Source organism: Nomia melanderi, chromosome 5, assembly GCF_051020985.1.
Source record: "Nomia melanderi isolate GNS246 chromosome 5, iyNomMela1, whole genome shotgun sequence".
NCBI classification, from domain to species: Eukaryota; Metazoa; Arthropoda; class Insecta; order Hymenoptera; family Halictidae; genus Nomia; species Nomia melanderi.
In genome coordinates this window covers 8,587,778-8,613,708 of record NC_135003.1, presented here as the reverse complement: position 1 = coordinate 8,613,708, position 25,931 = coordinate 8,587,778, and the positions used below count along the sequence as shown (strand labels likewise).

Below are 25,931 nucleotides of genomic sequence, written 5' to 3'. Positions count from 1 at the left end.
GTTAAACATAAGAATTCACTTAAACCGACCGACAATAAAATTTTAGTCCTGTGATGTACTGGACATACGAGTTTATCTACCGTTTTCCGATGAGCGGTCGTAGATGTATTTTTTCGTCGGCATCTTTATCGACTTTATTGATTGAACTGAATTACTTTCTCGAGTTTACTACTGTTCCACCTAGATGGTACAGCAGGCTTAACTTGAGTTATGTCGGTATTACAGATTGCATACCATTATTACCGACGAGATATCTCTCGTTTGATGATTTACGGGATAATCGTATAAAACGATTTATGTTCACAAAATCAATGGAAATTGTTTTTTAAATATTATATTCGGTGTAAAACGCTCGTAGCAGAAATGAAGTATAGAAAATCTTATATTATCGGTAACATCGAGCGCGACACCACAATGGTACGGGAGTCCTGAGGACCTTTGAAATTCTAAATAAAAATTGTTCCGAGTTGTTTCAAGTTGTTACAGGTTGTTCCGGGTTGTTACAAATTGCTCCAAATTAAGTTTCAATTTCATGTATCGAGAATTGGAAAAGCTTTCATATGATTTCGGAAATCATGGGGGTTCAATTTTGAACAAGATAATTTGCGCGTTAAAGTACAACTTTTAAGCTTTAGTATCACGTATTGGACTTTAATTTTAAATATTTTGGATTGGAAATTGTTCACACTGTTTTAATACTGTAAGTACTCTTAAAATCGTATCAACAGGAATGATTTATTCTACTGAGTTAATTGCAGGTAGGTTATTGTAAATGAAACAGGGGCATATCGGTAAAAATACTTGTTTTTATTACATCGATAGGATAACTCGTTACTGTTAGCGAAAAGAAAAAGATCACGAGTCGAGTTTTGTTACGAAAACTGTGTTTGTCGGTCCATTGTGGTTTGTTCGATACAACCTGACGGTACAGAGCAATGATAATGAGACGATGATAATAATAATACTTAATCAATTAATAATCATAACTCTTCAATTGATTTTTTTCCTTTCATCTTTTCTTAATTCCATTTTCTTTAGACGAATCACAGAGAGAGAGAGAGAGAATTCAATTTGTTATCTTCCTCGCGTTAACATTATATATTCATTAAACTAAACTTCTGAAATAAAATATATATATATGTACGTGTATATACATATATATTTATATTTTTATTTATATTTATATATATATATTTTTATTTATATATATATTTATATAATATATTTGTTCTTTATCTCACATATAATTCTTCCTTCTTTCTCATAAAGCAGCAGCAGTTTAACACATTTAGAAGTATCTCGAATATATATAAATTACAAGAAGGGGGCAGGGTGTTGTGGTGTTGGTGGGGGAAACGTTACAGCTAAGAAAATGTACATTTATAGATCGCTATTATGTATATATCGTACAATAAAAAAAGCGGATACTCGGTGACAGTAGTGATAATAGTTGTTGGTGGCGACAGTAATAGTAATTAGCAGTAGTTTGTAGTACTCGTAGTTTTCGTGACGGTAGTGTTAAATAGTAATTTAATAATAATAAAAATATAATAATCATAATAATAATCGCAATAATAATTATAATAATAGTAATAACGATAATAACAATAATAATAATAATTATTATAATAATAATTATTATTATTATTAGCGGTAATAATTGCGATAACCCCTAGCTTGGGAGAAGTATGTACATACGCGATACAGCGTACCTATGGTTCATTTCGATTCAATGAAATTACAATATTCTTCGAGTCCTTCTAAACGCCGTTCTTCGTCCGTACGCAGAATTATAATTACACGAGTGTGTGCACGTGTTTCTCTTTTTGCTTTTTTTTTCTTTTACGCTAATATAAACAAGTGTTGCCGTGCGTTCTTCTTCCACTACTACTTACATCGTATATGCAATCTACTTTACATTCGAGAAAAGGTACATCGCGTACAGTACGTACAATTACATCCTTTTCCAGTGTTCGCCGATCGTGCACGGGCCTCTCACGGAACCCAGTCCGATGGCTGATGGAGACGCACGCGCTCGAAAATCAATTCTTGTTTCGAAAATAGGTATATGTATATGTAAACTGCACTGTCCACGTCAAGATTCCTGTTCGCATCGTCAGCTAAATAAAATGAAACCGGCCAGGAGGTGACCAGGCATCGATGTCTCTCGCCTCATCGAGGCGGCGCTGCTACACGCGACTCCCAGAATTCTAATAGAATTTTTATTTTTCTTTGTCTCTACTGTACATCGTTACAATAGTGAATCGTAATTGTCGCGTGAATATTTCTATCCGTATCGTGAGAACGTTCACCGTGCGATAAAACTGGTTTGGGAGGGTGAACATTTTGATCGTTGATCTACGAGCGCGACGATGCCTGGCTGCGTCCCTGTCCAATTCACGCAACGCATAGAATATATCGAGGATACGTATAGAGATAGTTCCCTGAGACTGATTATAACAATTGAAATTTGCATACAGAGTATGAAATGAAACGCGCAAGTCTGGCTTTCCGCTAAACTACACTCGTAAAAGTTTGCGACACTGAGCTCTCCCCGCTCCTTTTTCGTTTCGACGCCGCTGACGCACTGTTCCGTCGAGACACGAACGACTAAGTACGCTGACAATGGATTTTTCATCAAAAAAGAGGCGACGCCGAACATTAAGTCCGTGTTCTCCGATGAAAATATCCTAAATGTTCCTCTTTGTCGCATTGATAATCCTTAACGCGTTCACTGCTCAGTGTAGTCACGTTACCCGCCATTTTGTATTAACGTATACGCTACAATTTTAAGCTACTCATATCACCGATTAACCAAACAATTACTAATATCAATAAAATTGAACTACATAACGAAATTTGCTAATTTCTGCGAGAAATTTTTGAAGGAAACAGAAACTTATCCCGCGATATTGGTACAGACCAATCAACAACTAGCAAACCCAGGCAACAGTGAACGCGTTGCAATCGCGTTTTGTCTAGTTCCAACGCAAACAAATTATCAACTTAATATCGAATGCGGTCAACAAAAAATCGTTCGCTCGAGAGTCAATCACGAGTTGGATGAAAGTTATTGCACAGTGAACGTAGCGCTTGACCGAATTCGGCTCGACATCTTTCTCCCCCGTTCCGTTCCGATTTTCTATCCGCCCCGGGATCGACGATCGATCGTGTACTTCGGTCGTAGGATCGTCTAACGAAATTGCACATCCCAAAGAAAGAAACAGAAAACGAGAGAAAAAAGAACAGAAAAATAAACGTAAATGCTCCGCTTTTGAACAACTAATCAACACTTACTTAATTAGACGAGTTAAGATTTAATCTACCCGGACGTATTCTATGATCGACTCGCTTGACTACCAGTAGAAAAAAGAAAACATAGTAGGAGGAGGAAAAAACGAAAGTAAACCTAACAAAATGGTAACACGTGAAAGCCGGTGACGAGTCGACGTTTGCGTTCCGACGGTCGTCTCCTTCCGTTACCCTAAACGGCGAATCACGTGGTATCACGTCTATTGAGAACGCGAAACGCGTATCGGTCGGCATCGCGTAAACATCCCCTAAGCCTTGGAAGTCTCGATCCTCCAAGTTCGAGCTGAACCATGCTTGGGAAAAGAAGCGTGTAGGACATGTACAATAGACGCACGCACACGCGCATACATGCGCTCAGACACATACATACCCGATCCATATTGCGATAAAAAATATTTCTAGATGACGCTGTCCCTTCGCTCGCGACCGTCTCCGGCTACCATCCCGGTTTGACTTTTTCCCGAGGACCCATCGCGGGTCTCTTCAATTCGAGATTAAACGCTTAAATAAGTTCAGTAGTGTCGTACGATCTTCGGACAGGAACGACATATCGTGCTTCTATCGCCGCGTCAACAGCAAAATCCTCAATTCTAGAAGCGTTTACAATTACAGACCCGATTGCTTGGCTCTAGTTTAATAAAATATCACTGTTCTTGCGAATAGACACGAATAGAATATCCTCCAATAAATACTGCTAATAATAGTGCGTCACAGTTCGCTGTTTAATCGTCGTCAATCGTCTTTGCTCGATCTCGGCTAACCTATGTTTCATCGTACCCCTCGCAACGTGGAGCGTGTTCTATTTGTTTTTGACGTGTTCCGATTGAGCGAGATCGAAGAAATGCATAACGAACGATCGACGAAACTCGTTCGAATCTCTTACGCCTGTACATTGTCCCGTTCCGCGTGTTCAATCAGCCGTCTTATTACCCTGTCGCGTTCTGCCTTGCCTCTTCGGCGAACTGGTCGACGGCTTCTCCTTCTTCGGGACGTCCCGTGCAGCGGACGTCGACGGTCTTGCCTGGGGTGACGACCGCCCCAGAGTCCCCTCCTGTCACCTAAGGCTGATTACCACTTTCTCGACATTCAACAGGGATCTGACTTTCTCGTTGTATTTGATCAGCGTCACTTTCGAGCCGCGCACATTAATCCTTTCGCCGCCGCTTAACAGGTGGCAACACCTTGACTGCTCTAGGAAGTCTTGGAGCTTCAACTCTCTCATGACATCACGGTGTGCGACTGCCGGAGGACCGGCGTGAGCTTTAGGGTTCACCTGACGCAGCAAAGCGTCCCTGCTCTTTATCCTCAGCGCGGCCATCAAATCTTGCAGCAACACCCATTTGTCCGGATCGTTGGTCAGAGAGAATAGAACTGGCAGGTTCACGTCGCTCACTTCCATCTCGATTTCGTCCAGTTCTGGCTCTGGACTATCCATAGGTGGATTGTCGAGGGGGTTGTAACCGGTTTCTTCAGGGTCTAAAATTAAATTGATGATCATGTTTAGTTCCATATCATTGAGTACGAAGAAATGAGTAGGCAAAAGTCATGTGTAAGATAATTACCGAAAATTGAAGATGGTCCACCAAAGGACCATGGCGTGCTCGTACGGCCCTGAATATCATCCAGATGTTGTTCCAGAATCGAATAGGCATCGGTATCTGCTGCCAACATCAATGGGGTCTGTCCAGAATACGTAGCCAGTAAGGGATCAGCGCCATAGGAAAGTAATAGTCGTACTAATTCGGTTGCACCATTTTCTGCCGCCTCGTGTAGTGGCCTGTAACCGAATGGGACATCATATTTTAAATACATTGAATGATATATTTACATCGACAAGATAGATCGATCACAGATGAAAATTACCTTATTCCTCCATTCGCACTTTCGCTGGCATTCGCTCCGTACGAAAGCAACAATTTCGCAATCTCGAGATGGCCCTTCGAACATGCTTCGTGAAGAGGTGTATACCCTGCGTTGTCTTTTGGACTCGGGGCATTATTGAGCTTCTCTAAACAATACGCTGTAACATCCTACAAACAAAATGCAAATATTTTATTTACAAAATGACTGAAAATAAAAGAAATACCTAAGCAATTTTATAGTATAATTCTAATTTATTTCTTAAATTGATGTCCTACCGTGTAACCAAGTCTAGCAGCCCGATGCAACATCGTTTCACCGACGCCTTTCTTGATCACCCAAGTTCTAATCTCCGACTGGATGTCCGCGACACATTCTGGACTGGGCCTCGTCAATACTTGCTGAAATGTAAACACTCCATAAAACGTCTACGTCATGAAAACATGATACTTGAATAAACACACCGTAAGAATCGCATACCCTTTTTCTTTCTTTAGGTAACGTCTCATCCTTCTTCAACGGTTTCTTCTTTTTGCGAATATAGTCAAATCCAGAACGGAACTTTCGCCGACTGGTCCGTAGTTTGAGCTTCTTTTTGTTAGGAACCTCCGACTCGTTGGTTTCATCGTCCAATTCATTGTTCTCCGCCTCTTGCGCGTCGTTAGTCTCTTCCTGAGCAGCTTCATCTTCCGCCTCGTTCTTCAGACTTTGCAACTTTTTCTCCGCCAATGATTTTAGCAGATCCTTTCGCCTCTTCGCTATCAACAAATGACGCTTTGAGTTCAAGATCGCTTTATGGCTCCTCAGGATTCCGGCGTTCTTCAACCTTGAAACCACTTTCTGTTTTAACGTCCTCGCCTTGCACAATGTATTTTCTGGCGTTTCCGTTTGCGAATCGTCGTCTTGCGACGTATCGTCGTGATTTTGCATTGGTGGTGCCGAGGCTGGTCTTTCCTCACCGAACACCTCCCTGATGGTAGCTTGCTTCTTCAACACTCTGGTCTCCGTGCGAGTTCTACTCTTCAACACCAGCGTAGAGAACTCGTTCGGCAGAGCGTGGTTGTTCTTAAACGTGTCCCTGAAGTTATTCACCGTCTCCTTGCGGAAGTAGCCCAGTAGGAATGTGTCCGTCACTTTGATAGGCTTCAATGACTTGGAGTCCTTCATCGGCGACTTGCCTTTCGACAATTTAGTTGTTTCCAGCAATGGCGTCAAACTTGGCGTCGGTAACAGTTCCGGTTCATTGCTACTCTTAGGAAGCAACTTGTTGCTACCCTTCTCCGTCTTATCCTTCTGCTTTTTCTTCTGCTCCTTCCTGCTGGTACCCACCTTTTGAGCCAGAACATCGACGATAGAGCTACCCTCCGACTTGCTGCACTTCATAGCTTTCGAGGGGCACGAAATTGTTGTGGACGAGGTGGCTTCTTCGTCATCGATCTTGTTGCCTGGATCGAGTCCCGAGGTACTGAAGCTGAAATTTGACTCCACATCGCTGTCCACCAGTTTCTTTCTGCTTAAACACACATCAGAGCTGTCCATTGATACAGATAGGGCTGGGGACCCTGGATCCAAGTCTGGTAACGAAGTGGATAGCCTGTGAAACCTTGTTGGTTTCGACACTGTGATCAATCTGGTTGGCATCCTCAAAGATTTCTTGTACACGTAGACTTCTTCCTCCCAGCCTGGTCTGAAGTCGCTACCGTCTCCGAAGAGAGGCTTCGGTTTGCCCTTCTGAGAAGTGGAACTAGTTTTCGAAGTGGAACATTTGGATTCTTTTTCTACTTTAGCCTTGTGTGGTGTAGTATCCCTCGATCGAAGCTTCATTCCTTCAGTTTCCGTTCCGTTATTGGATGTACGCTTTCTTGCTCGTAGCCTGTCCGCTACCGAGGAACCGTGACCGAATTCTGTACTAGCATCGCTCTCTTCGCTGGACGACTCGCTACCACTAGATGACTGCAACTTGATCCTACTACCTCGACCGACTCGTCTCTTCCTGCATATAATTTCTTCCTCGCCATCGCTCTCTTCCTTCTTCAGCTTCTTCTTTGCCCTTCGGATCAGCGGCACTTCGTCAGAATCATCGCTAGAATCCTTGTCGTATTCTTTGCTGACCTCTGGTTCCACTTTCACTTCGACCTTGATGTCCTTCGTCGCTACCGAGATCTCGTCCTCCTTACTAGTTTCTGGGAATTCTTCCTTAACATCTGGTGGCGACTCGACGTCCTGTAACTCTTGCTTGATGTCTTCGGGTTTAATCTGAGACGATGTGTTAGCATCGGTTTCCTTGCCACTCTCGTTTCCCGTGTCCTCGAGCTTGGAAATAACCGTACAGCTGATCTTCTTCTTGCGACCCCGTTTCTTCATCGCGTCGCCGGTACGAAGCTGTTCCATGAACTTATCGCAAGCGCTGGACCAGAAAGTGTCGACCTCGGCAATCTTCTCATTCTCCTAAAGCAGAATAACAATAGAAGATAAGTATTTTGCGAAATACTGATAATTATTGTTTTCTTTAATGTACAGACATCATATAAACTTTTTGTTAAACGTTAAAAGTACCGCTACATTGTCCCCATTCTATATATAACTACTTCCAGCGAAATAAGAATTGGCAAATTTAGAGTCTAAATGTTCATATGAAACTCCGATGCAAATGTTTACAGTTTATAACTATCACAAAATAATCTCTCTCGCATATTAAAAAAAATATAAATAATTATTCGAGGTAATCAAGTTACGTGGCTCACCCTACATATATATAACCTAGATAAAATCTTAAGAACATTTTTCACATTATTAAAAAGAAAGAAGAAATTTAAAGTGATGAATAAAAAGATTCACCAAGGCCGTATTATCATTTTCTTTTACCCTTAGTAGTTGGCTCGACAATAATCCGTAACCCCTCAACCACGGTCGCATTGTATATTCAATCTGCCTTGTGAACAGTCCACTAAAATCTGTCTCAATTTCCTTCTACGATTTCCTGGGTAGAACCTCAGGCTATATAGAGAGACCGACGCTTAAAGGGTCCACTTACCTTCAGTTCTATCTTCACTAAATCCGACGAGGATGTCATGCCCATGCACATAGCGTCGTTAAGGGGTACAGGTGGTTGTACTTTGGACAGTTGTTTCCTGTCCCTCCTCATCTCCTCTAGCGTTTGCCGCTCGAGAACCGGCATCTCGCCCTCGGAATCGCTTTCCCTGAAATCGAACACCGACGTCTCGGAGGAACTTCTGAACCCGCTGGCACGTGCCGGCACGGTGGATGCAATGGCGGGCGCAGGAGCCGGCACAGGTACGGTCGCAGCCACCGACAAGTTCTCCTCTTCTGTCCTAGAGAATAATCGTCTTCTAGGTGGCAAGCAAGCCACTTTTTCGCGTGTCAACTTCGGAGGACTACCCGCTGATGATCCCGATTGCGGGGCGGACGTTGAAGCAGCACTGTCTATTACCTCTGTAAACAGTAATTTTTGAACATAATTAGGTGCGGTAGACAGTATTCTATGTGACATTGAAAATATATAAAATAAGGTTTACAAGTTCGTATTAAATTCTTGTAATAAATGTTGTTGAATCGTTCAATGTAAATAGAGATCTTTGATAACCAGAATCTTTGATAACAGAATCGTTGAACTGGGTTTTTGTATTATTCATGTAGCAAGTACTGTGTGGTTGAACGATCAATTATTCAAGTTATATTTAGGATAGGATCCACAAAATTTCTTACAGTGGTTCTGAGAAGCTACAGGGGACGTAATCCTACTAACATACATGATTTAGAAGTATAGTTCGTTCAAGGGAGATATCTTGGTGAAGTTTACCTAATCGGCAATTTGAAAAACTCTCTTTCGTACAAATAAAATGTAGTGAACATTAATTACATTACAGATACCCTAAATTAACGTGAGCTTGAACGAAGGAATGTGTACCTTTAGGTGTCGACGACGGTTCCTGGGAAGACGGCACAGCGACTGGCTTACTGGCAAATTGTCCTGTTCCCACCTGGAATGAATAAAAGCAGATCGTCAGACATTGAAGGGAACTTTATGGCAAGTGTGAAGTCGCAGATGCAAGAATGTTAATCCCATTCACCTGTTTAAGTTCTGCTTTTGTTCTGATCTTCGCTGCTAATATGGCTGCGAGACCGTCGTCTTTGTCACGGTGAATCTGACTCTCGGCTCCCCTAGGACCCAGGAGTGCTTCCTTGCCAGGTAGCGTCGCAGATGAATTTACTCTCGAGGCGTATAAGCTGCGGGGTGCCTCCTGAGTGATCGAGTCCACGGCTCTTGGTACATGGAACTTGTAATGGGGTGGTGTATTGCTGTTTCGTTCCAGCAAGCTAGCAGCTGTGAATGGTGACAGGTTGTGGCGTCCTATATTTGTTTTCGGCTCTACCGGTGCAACCACCTTGGGGAATAGAAATCATCGCTGTTAGTCTAATAGTTACTAGCCTACTGACATCTTTGATGTCTTCCTATTAGTACCGAAATGCGTTGCATAAGATTCTAATCACAATAGTGCAAATGTCCACAGAATAAAGAAAACAAAAATTCATAATAGAAGTTCCATTCTCATTGAAAGAAAAATTAAAAATTCAGTTTTTATTCTTTTCCACTACAGTGCATCTTAATGAAAAATCAGGTAAAAAGGACAATACCAATGAGTATATATATCAATCATAAATAAACATCTTCCAGTCTGCAGAAGTTCTTAACGTTTTCTTATGTCCACCTTGAATTCTTGAATTAAAAGAGACTCACCTTATTTTGGAAACTCTGCTGACTATGATTAGCCAAAATAGGTTGCTGACTGTTCATCTGTTCTTCCCTCTGTTGTTTGTTTTCGAGACTGTTCCTCAACAAACTAAGCACCCGCTTATCAGCGCCGGTGTTACTCGGCGGATCGTTAGATTGCCCAGCGGAAGTAGCCACCGAAGGTGGTCCAGCTTTCTGGGTTTGCCGGTAACTCGAATAAGCCGACTGGCTGGCACTCAGCTGTTGCGGCAGAGAGTGCACGTTGGTAGGTTTCGCGACAGTTGGATGACTGTACGGCGATGAACTATGGGTGATCTTAGGCTCGGCGTAACTTCTCTTATCACAGTAGGCTTGCTGATACCGAGACGGCTCGGACGACGAGTAACCGTTGTCCGACCTCTGTTCGTAAGCGTTAGGCGCCACGAGAGTACCATTCGGCAAGGGAACAGGTAGATTCATCTCTTGCCTCTTCTGTTGCTCGTACAACGCTTTCGCGGTGGATAGTCGCTGCTGAAACCACGTGTCCAATCTGGGTTGTTTGTGTGGTACCGCCGTTCCATAGATCGCGTCTCCAAGTCTTTTCGAGGAAGTCCGATCCCTCTGAGGAGGAGGAGGCTGACCAAATTTGTTCCTGCTGTCCATGTAGTATTTCGACTCGGCCGGGTAATCATGGATGTTCAAGCCTGCGTGTCCCATCCTGGCCGGGTCCACCATTGGCGGGTACCTGGAGGACCTGGACGACACAGATTCGTTCGCCGTCAGATAAGAGGACGACGGTACCACCGGTGGCGGAGGTGGCGGCGGTGGCGCTGCCGCTGTCACGGCGTCGTACACCTGCGTGGTGGGCAGTGAAGACTTCTTGAACGAAGACATGTGGGGCAGTGGAGCGGTATTATTAGGATGCTGCGTGGAGAGCGGCTGCGGGGGCGGGGCGTACAGCTGTTGCGCGGAGCCCCTACGCTGCTGAAAAGTATTCTCGTGCGGTTGGCCGTGGTGATGACGCAGCGGCGTGGAATTAAAGTCCGGCAGGAAGTCGACCTTCGGCGCGCAGACCGTTTGCGGCGTGGACGCACGGACACCGCTCGTAGCCTGAATGCCACGACCGCTGTTGCTCGAGAGCCGATTGTCGAATGCGGAATACGAGGCAGGTTGCGGTGGGGTTTGAACCGGTGGCGGCAGCATGCTGTTTCTAGATCCGTTACTGTTGCTGCTGCTCCTCGACGAGATCACAGTAGAGCTGCTCACGTGTTTCTCCGTAGCCGTCTCGATGTCGTCTTGAGCGGTGGAGTCCGCGGATGTCTTGACGGTTTTCACCGACAGGTCCAACGGCGATTCCCTTTTTCTAACTCCATTCGTCTGCGGAGGCGGGGTGACTATATTCGCCGCGGTAGACTGGACAGTGGACGAGGAAGAGTTTTGATACGGATACTCCTTGTATCCGTAATCGTCACTAGCTCTGACCGACTGGTGATGATAAGAGCCTCCCGTGCGAGTAGTATCCGTTGGCTGATACGCGTGCATGGTGCTAGCCGGTGGAACGGACCTTGCCGTGATACCGATAGAGGTGACGGTGGTGCTCGACGAGTTGCTGCCGTGGTGACTGGGCGCGGTGGTAGTCGCGTAGGTCGGGTAGTTGTGCTGATTAGAATATCTACTGTACGAGGGGTTCGCGACAGTAGTGGTTCGCCCATTCACCGGTATCGCGTGATTCATGCCAGGCATCGTCGTTGGATAATCAGCGATCCGTTGCGGTGCTGCTATGGAGGAAACCGGAGGCGTCACCACAGAGACCTTGCTCGGCGAGTTGGTCGGATAGCCGCGATGATGATGCCGCTGCATCGGTTGCGCTTTACCAGTCAGCTCCCGCTGCCTGTTCGAGTGGTAGGAAGAGAGCGCGGCGATGGGCGGCAGGTTGTGCGTGTTGCTCCTCTGCACGGAGGACGTCAAGGAGGATCGATAGGAGGCGGGGTAAGGTACCTCCATCGGAGTCCTCTTCGAGTCCACGCCGTTGTACGTCACCGGTTTAGTTGGATGGTATCCCGGTCCGTTCGCGTTTCCAGTCCCAGAACAGATTGATTGAGTTGGACCGGGCGGCGGGATCGGCATCTGCTGTACGTACGTTTGACTTTGAGATCGACTTGACTGCGAGTAGTAACTCGGCTGCGAATGGGGCTGCGGCGGTGGCGGCGGGAGCGGCTGTGGATTTTTCTGGAAGGAATGATACGAAGACTGCGGCGGCAGCGGGTACAGGTTGCCGGCGTAACCGGGGTTCGGTTGGTACGGTTGCGACGTGATCGGAAGGCTGTACGAGTGAGGCGTCGAGGTTGCCGAAGGCGGGGGCGGGGGGTACGTGGGCGAATGGGGTTGGAAGGTTGCGTGCGGGGACGGGGCGTGATGAGGGGAGGCGTGAGGATTGTGCAGGGTGGACACGTGAGGAGATTGTCTGTGCGGTGATGGAGCGGTATGATGAGGAGCATCATGGGGAGAAGCAACAGGGTGATAACCGCTCAACGCTGGCGGCGGTGGCATCTGATTAGAGGACGAGGACGTCGAGGAGGAGGACGACGGGACGGCGGAGGCGGATGAGGAAGAGGACGAAGCCGGTGCCCCGTGAGCGACCGTACGGCTGTTGTACGCGGTGGCGCTGATCGAATGCGGGGACGCGTTTATTCGACTAGAAAGCTGCTGTTGCTGGTGCTGCTGCATGTGGGACGATTGCTGCTGTTGCAGTTGCTGTTGTTGCGAACGGTGGCCGCTGCCCGCGGGCGGCAGATGCGACGATGGAATGTGCGCCGGAAGATTCTGCGACGATGACGCTGTCGTCACTAACGACGACGACGACAACGACGACGATGACGACGACGACGAAGGAATGTGACTCAAGCTACCGCTGTGCCGCGGGCTGCACGGATTCACCGAGGAACAGGACGGGGAAGAGGACACGCGGGACGAGTGCGGTCTCTCCCCGTGCAACGGCCTGTTCTCGGGATTGCTCGACGAACTTGTTCGATTCTGGGGCTGATGTTGCAACGGACGATAGTTCTGAGGAGACGGTGACCCGTAAATCGTAGCTGCGTTCGTTGGAGCGACGAGATTGCCGCCATAGGAACTCGGCACCCTTTGCTCTTGACCGTGCCCTTGGATATGTCCTTGACTGTGAGCTTGGCCGTGTACTTGACTGTGCCCTTGACTGTGCCCCTGACTGTGCCCCTGACTGTGCCCCTGACTGTGCCCCTGACTGTGTCCTTGACTGTGTCCTTGACTGTGTCCTTGACTGTGTCCTTGACTGTGTCCTTGACTATGTCCTTGACTGTGTCCTTGACTGTGCATGTTGGTCATGTGTGGTTGCTCCATGGGTGTTGGCCTTGTGGTAGGCTGCACGATGCCCGAGGATGTTGCCGCAGCTACGCTCGCTGACTGATAGATCGAGTTCTGAGTAAACGGGGCCGGCGCGCTCTTCGTGATGTCCGGGTGATGGTAACGGGGGTAGTACTGAGTTCTTTGCGCGACGACAGAGGCGCTCGGTTGCGGTTGCCGCTCGCTGGCAGTCTGATAAGTCGTCTGATGGGACGAGGCGAGTATTTCCGCGGTGGAGAAAGATGCGCGGGACACGGTGTTCAGTTGCTGGTACACGGGGCCGGGGGATGCCGGTTGCTGGGGCGGTTGCATCTGATGCAGGTGCAGCGAAGCCCCGTCTGTGCTCGTCGTCGTCGTCGTCGTCGTCGTTGTGGGTTGCGCGTGCTGGTGGTCCTGCGACGAGGACGAGGACGACGACGACGAGGACGCTTGTTTCTGGGAGAAACTGGACGCGGAGGATCGATTGCTGGATGGTTGCATCTCGGTTAACGTGATCGTGTTTGAGGACGACGAGCTTGCCTCCATCGAAGATCCATCGTCTCCCGGCCTCGTATCGGGAACTTCAACCCTGGTTGGTTGCGGGGGATACGGTTCCACGGATGGACTCCAGAAGCTGTTCGTACTGGAGGCGCCGCTGTTCTCCACTGAGGACGGCCGGACGTCACTGTGATAACGGCTCGGCGGTTCTTGATCGTTGCCGGTGATGCTCGCGGCAGCGACAGTAGTGGTGGCGGTGCTGTTGCTCGAAGCCGGTTGCGACGGTAACGATAGTGGCGGTAGTGCTTGCGGGGCTGGTGGTGCTGCTGTTGGCGACGGAGAAACCACGGAGGAACCGGTGCCATGGTCGTGCGACGACGCCGACGTGGACGAGGCGGTACTCGTTGATGTCGCGAGATTGTGATCCGCTGACGCGGCCGTACCACCTGTACTCGGTACGGGCAGTCCCTGGAAGTACTGGCGAGCCCCCTCTAATACGTTCGTGAAGCTCACATCCATGTCACGCAGACTGCTGATCTGGAATCATAGAATGATTCTTTGTTATTTGAATGTTACTTTGATTTAACTAAACTAAAGAAGACAGAACAAAACAACTAAAATCAGGGAACCGATTTTTATATAGCCCGACCGTTCATTCGTAGTTTCTCGATGATCATGTTTGTATGTTCAAAAATCGTTTCCTGTTAACAGCGTACACGTTGCTGCATAATATCTTGGCACGTTGTTCTCGCGTAGTACCATGAATCTAACGCAGTATATTTGCGAGGATGCATGAAAATATATCATTTGGTTCACATTACCCTACCGATTTAAAACAACTTTCTCAGGTGTTCGAGTCATGAACAGTTAGATTTTAAAGGAATTAAAATTATCTGTAGAAAATAAGGAAAATTTTTAGGTATCATTCGGATAAAGACGCTAACGGAGAAAAGCGTTCAGACTCGAGAATCGTCGACAATACCGCAGAAACAGAGGCGGCCGTCGATGCATAGTACCGAAAACCCGGTTCACACGGTGCTGTTGGCTAGCAGGACAGCCATGGAACCGGGGCGAAACATTAATCTTCATTGTCTTGTATTTGTCTGGTGCGAGCCAGCTTCCCTTGCTCCTTCCTTCTCTCTCTCTCCAACACTACCTTGTTCTATCTCACTCCTCTACCCTTTTATTGCCCCTATTTTCTCGAGCGAGGCGACTTGAACTGCGAGGCGGCCCGATCTGGCGTTATTAATCTCGTTGGGCCACGATGCACCGTGAAAGATAAGATCATCGCGAGGAAGCAGCGAGCAACCTGCCGAGGGGAACAAAGCGGGATTGTTCAGCGACTCCGATGACGTCCAGTTATGGTTCTAAATGACCGAGATTGATAGAGAAAACGCTCTTCTCCTCTCGCCCCTCACCACACCCCGTCGGGACTCAATTAAACGAAACTTTCCAAGCACCTTCGAGAAACAGGAGTGATATATTTTGTATTACGATGGCTGCGACCGTGGATGTTCATGTAAATTCCCTTCCCCCCTAGATTAATTTGAAAAAGCGCGGGTTAAACGGGAATTTATTCTTGCCAGTAAGAATTCGAGTAAGAAACTATTATACTTGCTTGAACCTTTCATTTCACTCTAAATTCACAATTCATTTCTACTATAGAAGCGTAAGTAAGCACCGTAGCTTCATTACAAATAATGTGTACAGACATATCGCAATCCAAATTAGTGTAATGTCGCATTACACTACACCAAAAATACAAGTAATAAAACATGTGAGAATAATGGAACATGATTCATAATGCCGCTTAGTTACCCTGGATGAACAAATCTGAATTATTTTATCACCAGTCCATTTACTAATCGAATCATCCATCCATAAGGTCCCGAATTTGCCGTAACAAACGACTAAACCTCCCATCGAAACCGAACATCAACTCATCGAACGAGTCACTCGACGATCGCACCGATCATTACAGAATTCAAGTATCGCAGTTCTGAATAGCTACAAACACCGATCACCAATGGCATCAATTTAGACGGATCTCAAGGAGGATCGGCGGGTACCATGATTCACCATTTTCACGGAGATCCCCGTGGCTCGAATAGTACGAATCCTATCAAACGCAACACGGGTATACGGCCGCCGGATATCGAAGGGCGCCAGGAGATCCTTATCGTCGCAGCGAGAGCAGCCACTCGAACGGCGATCGTTATCGGCTATCACGGAAAAGGAAAAGGGGAGACAGCGACGGCTGTGGGCTGCGCCGCGGCGCGATGCCTCGATCGTGTCGTGGCTCAGTGAGACGTGCAACGAGCCCAACGCCTGCGTGTACGAGTGAAACGACGCACAGGTAGACAACCGATGCATCGGATCACCTCCACGGTAACACAGGTAGCGATGGGCTTGATATCAGTGTTTTTCATGAATAGACTGCAGATTCGTACGCATTTGTGGATAATTTGAGAGCACTTAATTGCTCGGAATGCACACGAAACGAAGAAATATGTAAACCACTCGAGTGTACAGCTTTTTATAATGTTTGCCATTAGAAACCATTGTTTGCCGCATTTCTCTAATTGTGTTTCTAAAACTTGGAATTTGCATAAGACTATCTATAAAGTGAAAGTACACAAGGGCAAGGAGAAGTGTTAAATCGTAATACTCGGCAACAGTAACGCCTCAGTTCCAACAGAGTTTTGTTGGCAGAGTTGCCAAGAACGCAACGAAACAAAGTGAGCGAAACAGGCTGCGACAAAGCGAGATTTAACGATAGAGAATGACATTGGCGTGAACGTAGATGCGTGTAAATCGTTACATCTCACTTTGCGTATCATTTCCCATCACTAGGTACAGATATAGCTCGGCGGAGTCTTGTCGCTGGAAAGCGGCAGGCGAGAATCAATATCGCGCACCCTTGCAGACCGACCGAGCTAAGGGGTTGCTTTGGTCCCCTTCGCGACCGAGTCAAAGGCCCTCCTCGAATCACCTCCCTTTTCACTCTGTTCACCTCCTCCCACGGCCTCTTTGCCTAGCTGAACTATTCTATTCCCCTTTGTTTTTCTCTGTTTCACACTTGCATGCGTAAACACTTCGAACGATTATAAATACGATGTTAGCGAGGATAGATTCAAGGTTCCGGAATGAGGGCGAAGAAGACAAGTGCAGGGAATGCGTAATATTTTTGTTCGTTTTCTTGTGAATATTACAGCGAAGGGAGGCACTTAGTACTTCTTATCTTAAAACGTTGCCCAGCGGAAAACCATTATAGCGGCGTGATGTAGCTGAAAGGTGAAAGGTTTCCAGTGACACTTGAAATTTTTTTGCGAGAAAGGTGTCTACGTTATGCAATTCTAGGTATAGTCTGTTTCACAAGTTTGTAAGAAATGTGCCTCAAGTTTTTGGAGTAGCTTGTCCTAGAATTATTTGAACTGTGCGTCCTTTTTAACTGAAGAGCGTATCAAATCTCGTCGTCGACATATGTATCATTTACTTTATATTACTTGGTTATATTATTTATTCCTCTAATGCGATATATTGCAGCGCTTCTTAAAATGCATATATAATATATTCGCAGAATCATGATGTCAAACGACTGGCCAGGACGGATAACTGGAATTCTCACGGCATAGCGGGGCAACTCGATAACGGTTCCCGGTAATAAATATCCGGGCTAAAGCAGTAGCCGATGTGTGTTTCTGGATTAGGGTGTTCGGGGTGGAGGACAATGGAGCAAAGGTCGTTTTATGGCTGGACTCGGAACGCCGAAATGCGAAGGGACATGATGATAAGATTCGGGATAAATATTGCTGTTTTGGCGCGATGCGCTGAATGGCACTTTGATTCATTGGGTCGACTCGGGTTTCCTAGATTGTCAATTGGCAGCAGAAAAATGTGAAATGCTGAAATTACCGATCTTAATAAAAAAATATAGGGTAATGTTTTTGAAGGATTCCAGTTAATAACCCTTTGCACTCGAGAGGTGACTCTCAGTCACCGCTTGATTTAATACAGCAAAACTATGAAGCTAAATATTTAGTATTTTAAATGAAACTTTGTGTTGCTATGTGAAATAATTCAATAAAATAACTTTGTTCCGTAATTTATCTGTGAATTATTGTTAAATTAGTTTCACACAATGTCGTCTGTATATCTTCGAAAAATTTTGAATATTTCCAGTGAAAAACTTTCGAGTACAAAAGGTTAAATAATAAAAACAGATATTTAGAAACATCGTTGCACATTTGTTAAAAATTTTGTAATCAATTGCTCAAAGGTTGATCGTTAAGTATAGAAGACTTTTAAATAAACGATAAAAAATAATTAGAAATAAAATTACTAGGGAGGTGTTTTATACGTTAAGATTGTTAATGAAGAGATTCAGTTTGAATCTCTCGAAACTCGACGGATAGAAATATTGACCGGTAATTAAATAAGCCCACGGACAATTAAGGAGTCGGGTACTCAAAAGCAAAAGTATCAGACCCTCCCAATTCTTGGACGTTCCACGGTCAATCTGATTCTCCCCTTTTCTCGGCCGGTCTCCGGAGAAATCAGACCTCCCAGGAATTCTTGCTCGTTGAATTCGATAAAGAGTCTCTAAAAATCCATCACCCCGCAATATACTTATTCATTCTTCTTTCCGGAAAATCGAGAGATGAAAGATTTCATTATAATTCTACTTGACAAGCATTTTAATCTAACCGGGTCATCTACAGTATGACGCACTGTCACCTGTCTACAAATTTAATTGAAAGGATTCTATAGAAATAACGGAAATGAAATTGTCTACATTGAAGTGTTACACTCGAGTGAGTCTCAAGGCATAAATCGTACTCTTCTTCAAATTATTACAAACTTTCTCTCATTATCAATTTTCTGATTGTCAAGATGTTTTGTGTTAATTTTGCGAGTAATAAATATCAAACACTGCTAACATTAGAGCATTATACTGTAAGTATTCCCTTTGAATTGTTAATGACAATTTATGCAACGTGTACACGAATTTCGGTGTCAGAAGCAGATTCAGAGATTGATTATTAAATTTACTAATCGCAGGCTCAAAAACACCTAAATGCTAGGAAATCCCGGGAGGTCCGAATTCTCCGAGTTCCAGGAACTTCACGGATATCACGGGAGCCAGAACTTCAGGGAAAGTTCAAAATCTTTAGAACCAAGAAGCTCGGCAAACCAAATATTATGTCGAGCAAGTTAAACAGGAAATCTTCCCGGTAACCAAATCTTCTTGCGAGAATATAGCTCCTAGGAAACCTCGGGCAGTTCGAATCCTTGAACCCGAAGACGATCCAGGATTTCAACGGTAATACGCAAAAATCCTGAAGCCTCGGTTAGAATTCAAGATTTCCACGTCAAAGAAGCCTCGGTCACCATATATATCCGTAGATACTTCCAATTTCTCCAAGGAAGTTAAACGAACAAGAAGCCGGTACATTTTCTTACGATTGCAAAAAGCAGCGAAAGAAATAGAAACATAGAAAAATACTTCAGTACGCTTTCTATATACCATAAACTTTCCTTCAATCGTAAACCTTTAAAAGGAAAGAAAGCAAATTTTCCTCGACCACGTATCCATAAACTGATATCTACTACATCCTCAAACTCAAATTTTTAATTCAATTTATTCGACTTGAGCGCATTCGAAAAATAACGAACATTTTTACTAACCCGTTACATCGAAAAGCACACTCGTCAAGCGTATCTAAAAGCAGTACGGCAAGTTAAGATCTTTCAACACCGGAAGTCCCGTAGCTCTCAGAAGTTATAGACCCTGGAAATTGACAATGAGAGTCGCAAGAAGTATCGCCAGCCCTCCGTGTTGCACCGAAGCGTTTCCCCGATGTATCGTTCGAATGCGGAATATAAATGTCACGCGGTCGCGGAGGCTCATCCGAGGATTGCCGGTCGGGATAATCCGGTGGCGCTCGATTAAAAGCCGCGGAGCAACGGTCAGGCAACGGAACGTCGCGGAAGTATGAGACGGAGGACCGAGCAACGGTTTAAGCCATGTTAAGCCAAGGCTTAAACGAGTGCCACGCGGCGAGAACTGATTCACCGTGGGAGCCGGTAGACTCCTGGTTGGCCGCGAAGAACGTACGTCTTCGACGGAACTTTTTGCTCGACTGCACGGCCCCGAATCCGATGAACAGGCGGACTCCGACCCGAAATACGTTTCCTTTGCGTCTCGGTGCTCCTATTTCCCCCGCGCTGCTCCGACGTCGTTTGGGAACGCGAGGAAAGGAATATTTCTTATTTCCACCGAGTACCGTACCTTCTCGAGTTCGACGCTGATAATCGATGATACGGTACCATTGCTCTTGAAGCACCGAAGAAATGGGGGACGCGTAGCTTAAGGTTCTCAGAGAAATTTTATTTACTTCTTGGTTTGATCTGATTTTTCTGCGCTTTTTCAAGGAACCGTCGGTATTGATGGAGGAAAACTTGTAGATATAATTGATTAGATTTGATGTTATAGAGGAATGATGAAATTTTTAGAAGTTAGTAAGCGTCGTCAAAACGAAAATATTGATAAAGGTACAATATGTTTCATAGTACTTCTAATGTATCATACTAAAGTTGATAGCGTAAGAAAATAGATTCCATCGGGAATTCATACGTTACATACAAAGATGATACGCTGAACGTTCAACAAGCATACTCTAAATTCTTCGTTACAAAGGAACGTGAACTAGCATGAAAATCCTAGGCTTAACTACAACTCTCCCTTGTTCTAATCGCGTTTTATCGAAGCTGAATCCGACCCGTTCCGATAAACACCTTAAATTTACGTGTTTATTATTTAATAACACCTTAAAATCTCCCTCCGCGTAGATAGAATTCTCGATACAAAATCAGTATTAGCCCAATCGAGCCTGTTTGGCAGTCAACCAATCAAAGTACTTTGCCGAGGTAAACTCGGTGCGGAGTCCGCGGCAGAGCGTCAAAGGGACGGAGGAGTCGCCGCCCGAAGATTTCAAAGAAGCCTCGGATGTTTGATCATGCTAACAACGCTTTTTCAGACTATTCGTAGTTCAAACCCCCTAACCCCTCGTTCACTCAATCGCCAGCCACCCCCTTCTCTCTCTCTCTCGCTCCCTCCCTCCCTCCCTCCATCCATCCATCCATCCATCCATCCATCCCTCTCCCCCCTCTCTCTCGTTTCCGTCACGAGCAATAAAACTAATGCGGGCGGAGACTATCGTGCACCACGCCGGGGTTCGTGTGTGTCGATGTAGAGCTCAAACCTGCGAGAGGAACGAAGAGAGATGACAGAAGGAGGTAGAAGATGAAGGAAAAAAGAGGGATAAAGGGGCAAGAAGAGAAATGAAGAGGCAGAAAGCGGGAGCAAGAGGGACGAGCACGACTGACCCACTCCACCTTGGCATCTACTCTCATCCGTTCTCGCAACAAACGCATCCGTACCTCAAACAAGCGGCTACCATGTCCGCCGCCGCCGACGCCACCGCCGACGCCACCGCCGCCGACACCCTTCGCCACTTCACGGTCGTTCGCACCGCGCTGTCTCTCACACCTCCCATCGACTGCCGACCGACCGTACCTCCCCCGCACTCCGTGCGCCGTGTTTCAACCCTCTGTCCCGTTCGATCCCACGCTTTTATGGAACCGCCGACAACCCTCGTCGGCGAAATGTTAATCCTCGAACTGTCTTCGTGCCCGGGACGAGCGAAGTCGATGGTTCTCGGGGATTTGCGATTTTTATCGGGGCGGTTTGCGGCGCGTGTTCGTCGCCAGATATCCCAGAAAAATTCTCCTAAGAGTCCCCGGTCCTCTTCTTTCTCCTTTCCGATGAAATGGAAATTGTTGGGATTAAGCGTTTACCGTTTGAGCGGACCGTTGTAATTTTCAGGTACTGTTGCGGCGCGAACGAAGGGAATCAGAAATTCATGTAAGTATTGTATTTCTTGTTATTTCGTATTTTGATCTCTTAAATTTTAGTCACCGAAGAATTTTGAGCGAACGATTGAAATCCGAATACGAAGTTGGAAGAGAATTATTGATGTTAACTAGTGTAGTATGTATTAACACGCATGAGTTTGATGGATTTATTTCCATGCGGAGCAGTGCAGGAATTATTAACAGCGAGGCGGAAGTGATCTATGTCCGGATTTACTGCCACCGTCGGAGTTTGAAAAGTGATAAGTTAATAATGTTACCTTGCAAGGTATACGTGGCGGTAACAAAGAACGAGAGGGTAAGGGATCGATTGAAAAGCGGCTGTAATAAAGCCGTAGCGAAGCGCCCGACTTAAAGTTGCTCGGCGGAACGAAAGCGCGGAGGAAACGCGGTTAAAAATGAAGAACGAATTCTCTTGAGCGTTTAATTTGATAAATCTCGATGCTTGAAAGCTTAAGGAAGTACGAAGGAAACAGCGGCAGCATAAAATCCCATCTGAAAGCAGAAAACTCGCGAGATTTATGCCCATCGATCTCGGGTATTCGTGTCACTCGTAGTTTGTACGAGATTATATTTCTCAGCGATACGATCTTCGATCATAATTCTTCTCGTGTTTTCTTCGAATCCTTCACAAACGGTTATTCACGAAATTTATCACGAGCAAGAAAAATCCATCTTCCGTTTCAGTGTTTAATCATTCCGCAGGGCACTTTATAGCCGCTCGTAGAATCGTAGGAAATAAAATTCGAATATACAGCCGGTGCCTTGAGAATTCTCGCAATCGCAAGAAATTTTGAATCATGGCGTGTTCACGAATTGCCCCATATTTCTCAGCTTTCCCGTCTTTCAATGCGGCACAGTTTAAAATATGAACAACAAAAGTGAGAAACTACGTACACAGGAGTATGTTCGCAGGTAATGAACTGAAACAACTCAACAGAATGCCGAACGTCATCGTTTCGGCTCTAAAGCATACACAGTGACAGAAATAAAATATACCTGTCTACCTCGTGAAAGGTTAAGACAAATGAGGTTTCAACGTGTTCTAAGCGAGAGTAATCGCTCACCGTTGACCACTAGTTAACTTGTCAGGCCCGTTACGGAAGACGCTTCTAAGACACCGGTGTAGAAAGGACAAGGATCGATCAAATCAATACTCAATAAATTTTAGATATACAACGAGAAGAGAATAAACCGCGCAACGAAAATAATCTTCTTCTCCGAGAGGACGTTTCGGGAAGATATTTTACGATTCATCCGAAATAACGTGTTTTCTACGGGAAACAAGTTGTACATCTTTGATCACTGTTCGAATCCTAGCGGTGAAATGCTGACAGGCCGGGCTGGGGGTACCGCAATCATTATTCAAGATCACTCGCTGTCCATTAAATCCAGGTCGTGTGTTTCGGTCGGCAGTGTTTCGTAATGGGATTTCGTAACGACTTTCCTAGGTACGACAACGGTAATATTTCATAATCCGCGGCCAGTTGTAAACAATTTCCCCGGGGGCGGTAAAAATAAGGTGCAAGCGAGCAGATAGATAGATAGATAGATATCGCGGGACCGTTCAACCGGCAAGCCGGAATAAGGTCAGGGAAGCCAAACGCGGGAAAAAAGACGGTGATCAAAGCGGGCAAACCACTGGGAACTTTGCTGCTCCGAGGAAGAGACGAATGGAATCATGGGAAATGGAATTTGACGAACAGAGCTGCCTTATAAACGCGGGGGAGCGCTTTCAGTCGTATACTGTAATGCACTGGACTGCGACGAACTTACTGAAGACTGTCCGGTCCAGGCGCATATAACATTTTATACCTTATCAAAAATTTACCCATTAGCGATTGTTTAATTGCCTTTCAAAAATCAATGAAATTTCCTAAAAACTTCTTACTCAATCCTATACTTACAGAAATTTGTTAATCTATTAATCAGTAATATGTTGATTAATAAACCAGATTTTACATAAAATCGTATAACAATAAAATAATCTACTTAGTTGAAGAAGAATCGACTATTCTGAAATTTCATATCGAATCAATCTCTTAATATACCTACATTTTATAAAATCCAAAGCATGCAAAAAATCATTAACGTTATAAAAGGATCGAGGAAGCTTCCGCAACTTTCACGCGAATCGATCAGACCAGCGGCACATAGTAGTGAAAATACCCGCGCGAATAATTCCACGCGCGCGTCACGGACGTTAAATGTCGACTCGGTTTCTAAACCAGTCGATCGCGGATAATCGAGCCCGACTAATTTACGCGCGCCCGCGTAGGAAGCTCTATCGGTTCCCGGTATCATGGGAATCGACGCGTAGGCAGCTGCCTGGAAACAGGAATCCGTTAAACGGATTATTTCGTTGAACACGGGACCGTGGATCGTGAGAAGAACGCGGCGCATTCCCAAGGACAAACGGGCCGCCGAGAAAATTCAGTTTTCCTCGGACGTCGCGTGGGCAACGATATCACTGTCCGAAAGAGCGTGCTTGTTGTAAGAGAAAATAGAAGGCACAGAAACCAGCGGTTGGCGACAAACTCGTTCCCATCGATCGTGGAGAGAGATTCTACGCAGGATAAGTGAACGATCGTTTACGGTTACGTTTCAGTACCGTCGACGGAACACCGATTAATATTCGACGAGCCGCTTCGCCATGATTCGAACGCGCGCTGAATGTTAACAGGAACTTCTTTTTTAAGAAACCCCGTGACAGTTGATTGAACGGGTAACCGAATTTCGAGGAGCATCGAAATATAACGCGACGCTCGGTACAAGTTAAAATGATTAATATGATCTTGGTGATTTGATTTCCGCTCGTGAAGTCAATTGGACGGCTCCGCTTCGTTTGCGCCGTTTGATTGAGCGATATTCAAAAGAATGCCGAAGCAGGGTTCTAATTTTCAGATAAAACAAACGTCGATTATTGCCATTCGGTTTTTCTCAGAACGTACGAGTAGAATGCGATCGATTCAGAGAACGTGAATGCGTTTAAAGGAACACCACTTATCCTTCCGAGAAACCAAGAACACGACTCTTGTTTCGATTTCGATATATTCTCAAAGCAATTCCACGCATTCCGCCAATGGCGCACATCAATAACGATACAACGATAAGCCAGAGGGGTGTTTCAACATAGATTCACTCAACCATTCCTCACACCGTACTATTATATTAGCGGAATCTGTAGAAAAATTGGACTAACGATTTTTCGATACACGTCCGAAGATTAAACTCGCCGCAACACGAACAGAAAATCAACACGGTACGCGAGCGTCGCGACTGTGCATTTCGGCGTATTACGGTGCGAAAGATAGAGCGGGAACTTTAGGCAATCGGGCGGCGATAATCATTTTTCAATACCTGCGGAACGATCATAACATCTATCGTACGACCGATAACGCGCGGAGGACCCGGGGCTCGGTCCGGGACAGGCCAGGAGGAATGGACGTATCACGGGAATCGTGACGGCATCCGACAGCGGCGAAATTCCGTTTCCATCGTCGCGCAATTGGCTTGGAAGGGTTTACATGCAATTTACCGGCATGGAAGCACCTGCAGAAACGGCTTTAAACTCCGAACAAATGCGAACCGCTCGCATAAAACTCCCTTTTATGGAGGTCACGCTTCCTCTCTCTCTCTCGCTCTCTCTCTCCCTCTCTCTCTCTCTCTCTCTCTTTCTCTTTCTCTTTCTCTGTCGTGCCCCAGGTTTCGCTCACGTTCGAGCGCTGCCGGCGTATAAGGAGCATTTTCGAGGGCTTTGTGAGCGCCGAAATCAAACAGCAACACGCTCGAAGCTTTCCCGACGCGTTCGCGGGGACTTTTAATTACGTACGAGCTCCAGTGGAGTTTTCGTTCGCGAGACTCTTCCTTTTTCCTCCATTCCTTTCTCCCTTCCTCCTTTATTCCTCGCGCTCCGTTCCACCCCGTTTTCTTCTCTTTTCGTAAAGCCATTTCGCCCGGATCCGGAACAAAGCGGAGCTCGCGGGAAACGTTGGAACATTTTTCGATCCGTTTCGTAACACGACTCCCCTTTATACGTGTAGCACGCCTTCGCGAGGGCGCTAACGTTATTCGATACGCGGCTCGATGCTTTCGTGAGCGTACCCGAAGGATTTCGAATTGCTTTGGAAGTTTTTTCGAGAAGAATTCCTGTCACCGATAAGTAATAATGAAAATTATCTTTTTGTAAAGAAGATTCTTTTGATTGAGGTGTCTTAAGATATCGTGAGGTATAGGA

The 25,931-nt window shown here is 45.7% G+C and overlaps 1 protein-coding gene across 10 annotated transcripts in view; it reads right to left on the bottom strand.

The window, feature by feature from the left end:
* Positions 1–786: 786 nt before the first annotated feature.
* LOC116430907 (uncharacterized) overlaps positions 787–25,931 on the bottom strand; it is a 348,971-nt gene continuing 323,826 nt past the window's right edge. For all 10 annotated transcript variants that reach the window (XM_031985602.2, XM_076367565.1, XM_031985600.2 and 7 more), the window contains 9 exons: positions 9,932–14,296; positions 9,264–9,578; positions 9,101–9,173; positions 8,207–8,625; positions 5,653–7,620; positions 5,451–5,573; positions 5,176–5,342; positions 4,875–5,089; positions 787–4,788 (listed from right to left, as the gene is read on the bottom strand). In XM_031985602.2, coding sequence (XP_031841462.2) covers positions 4,367–4,788; positions 4,875–5,089; positions 5,176–5,342; positions 5,451–5,573; positions 5,653–7,620; positions 8,207–8,625; positions 9,101–9,173; positions 9,264–9,578; positions 9,932–14,278 — 8,049 coding nt within the window. In that variant the 5' untranslated portion in view covers positions 14,279–14,296 and the 3' untranslated portion in view covers positions 787–4,366. The remainder of the gene's footprint in view (positions 4,789–4,874; positions 5,090–5,175; positions 5,343–5,450; positions 5,574–5,652; positions 7,621–8,206; positions 8,626–9,100; positions 9,174–9,263; positions 9,579–9,931; positions 14,297–25,931) is intronic.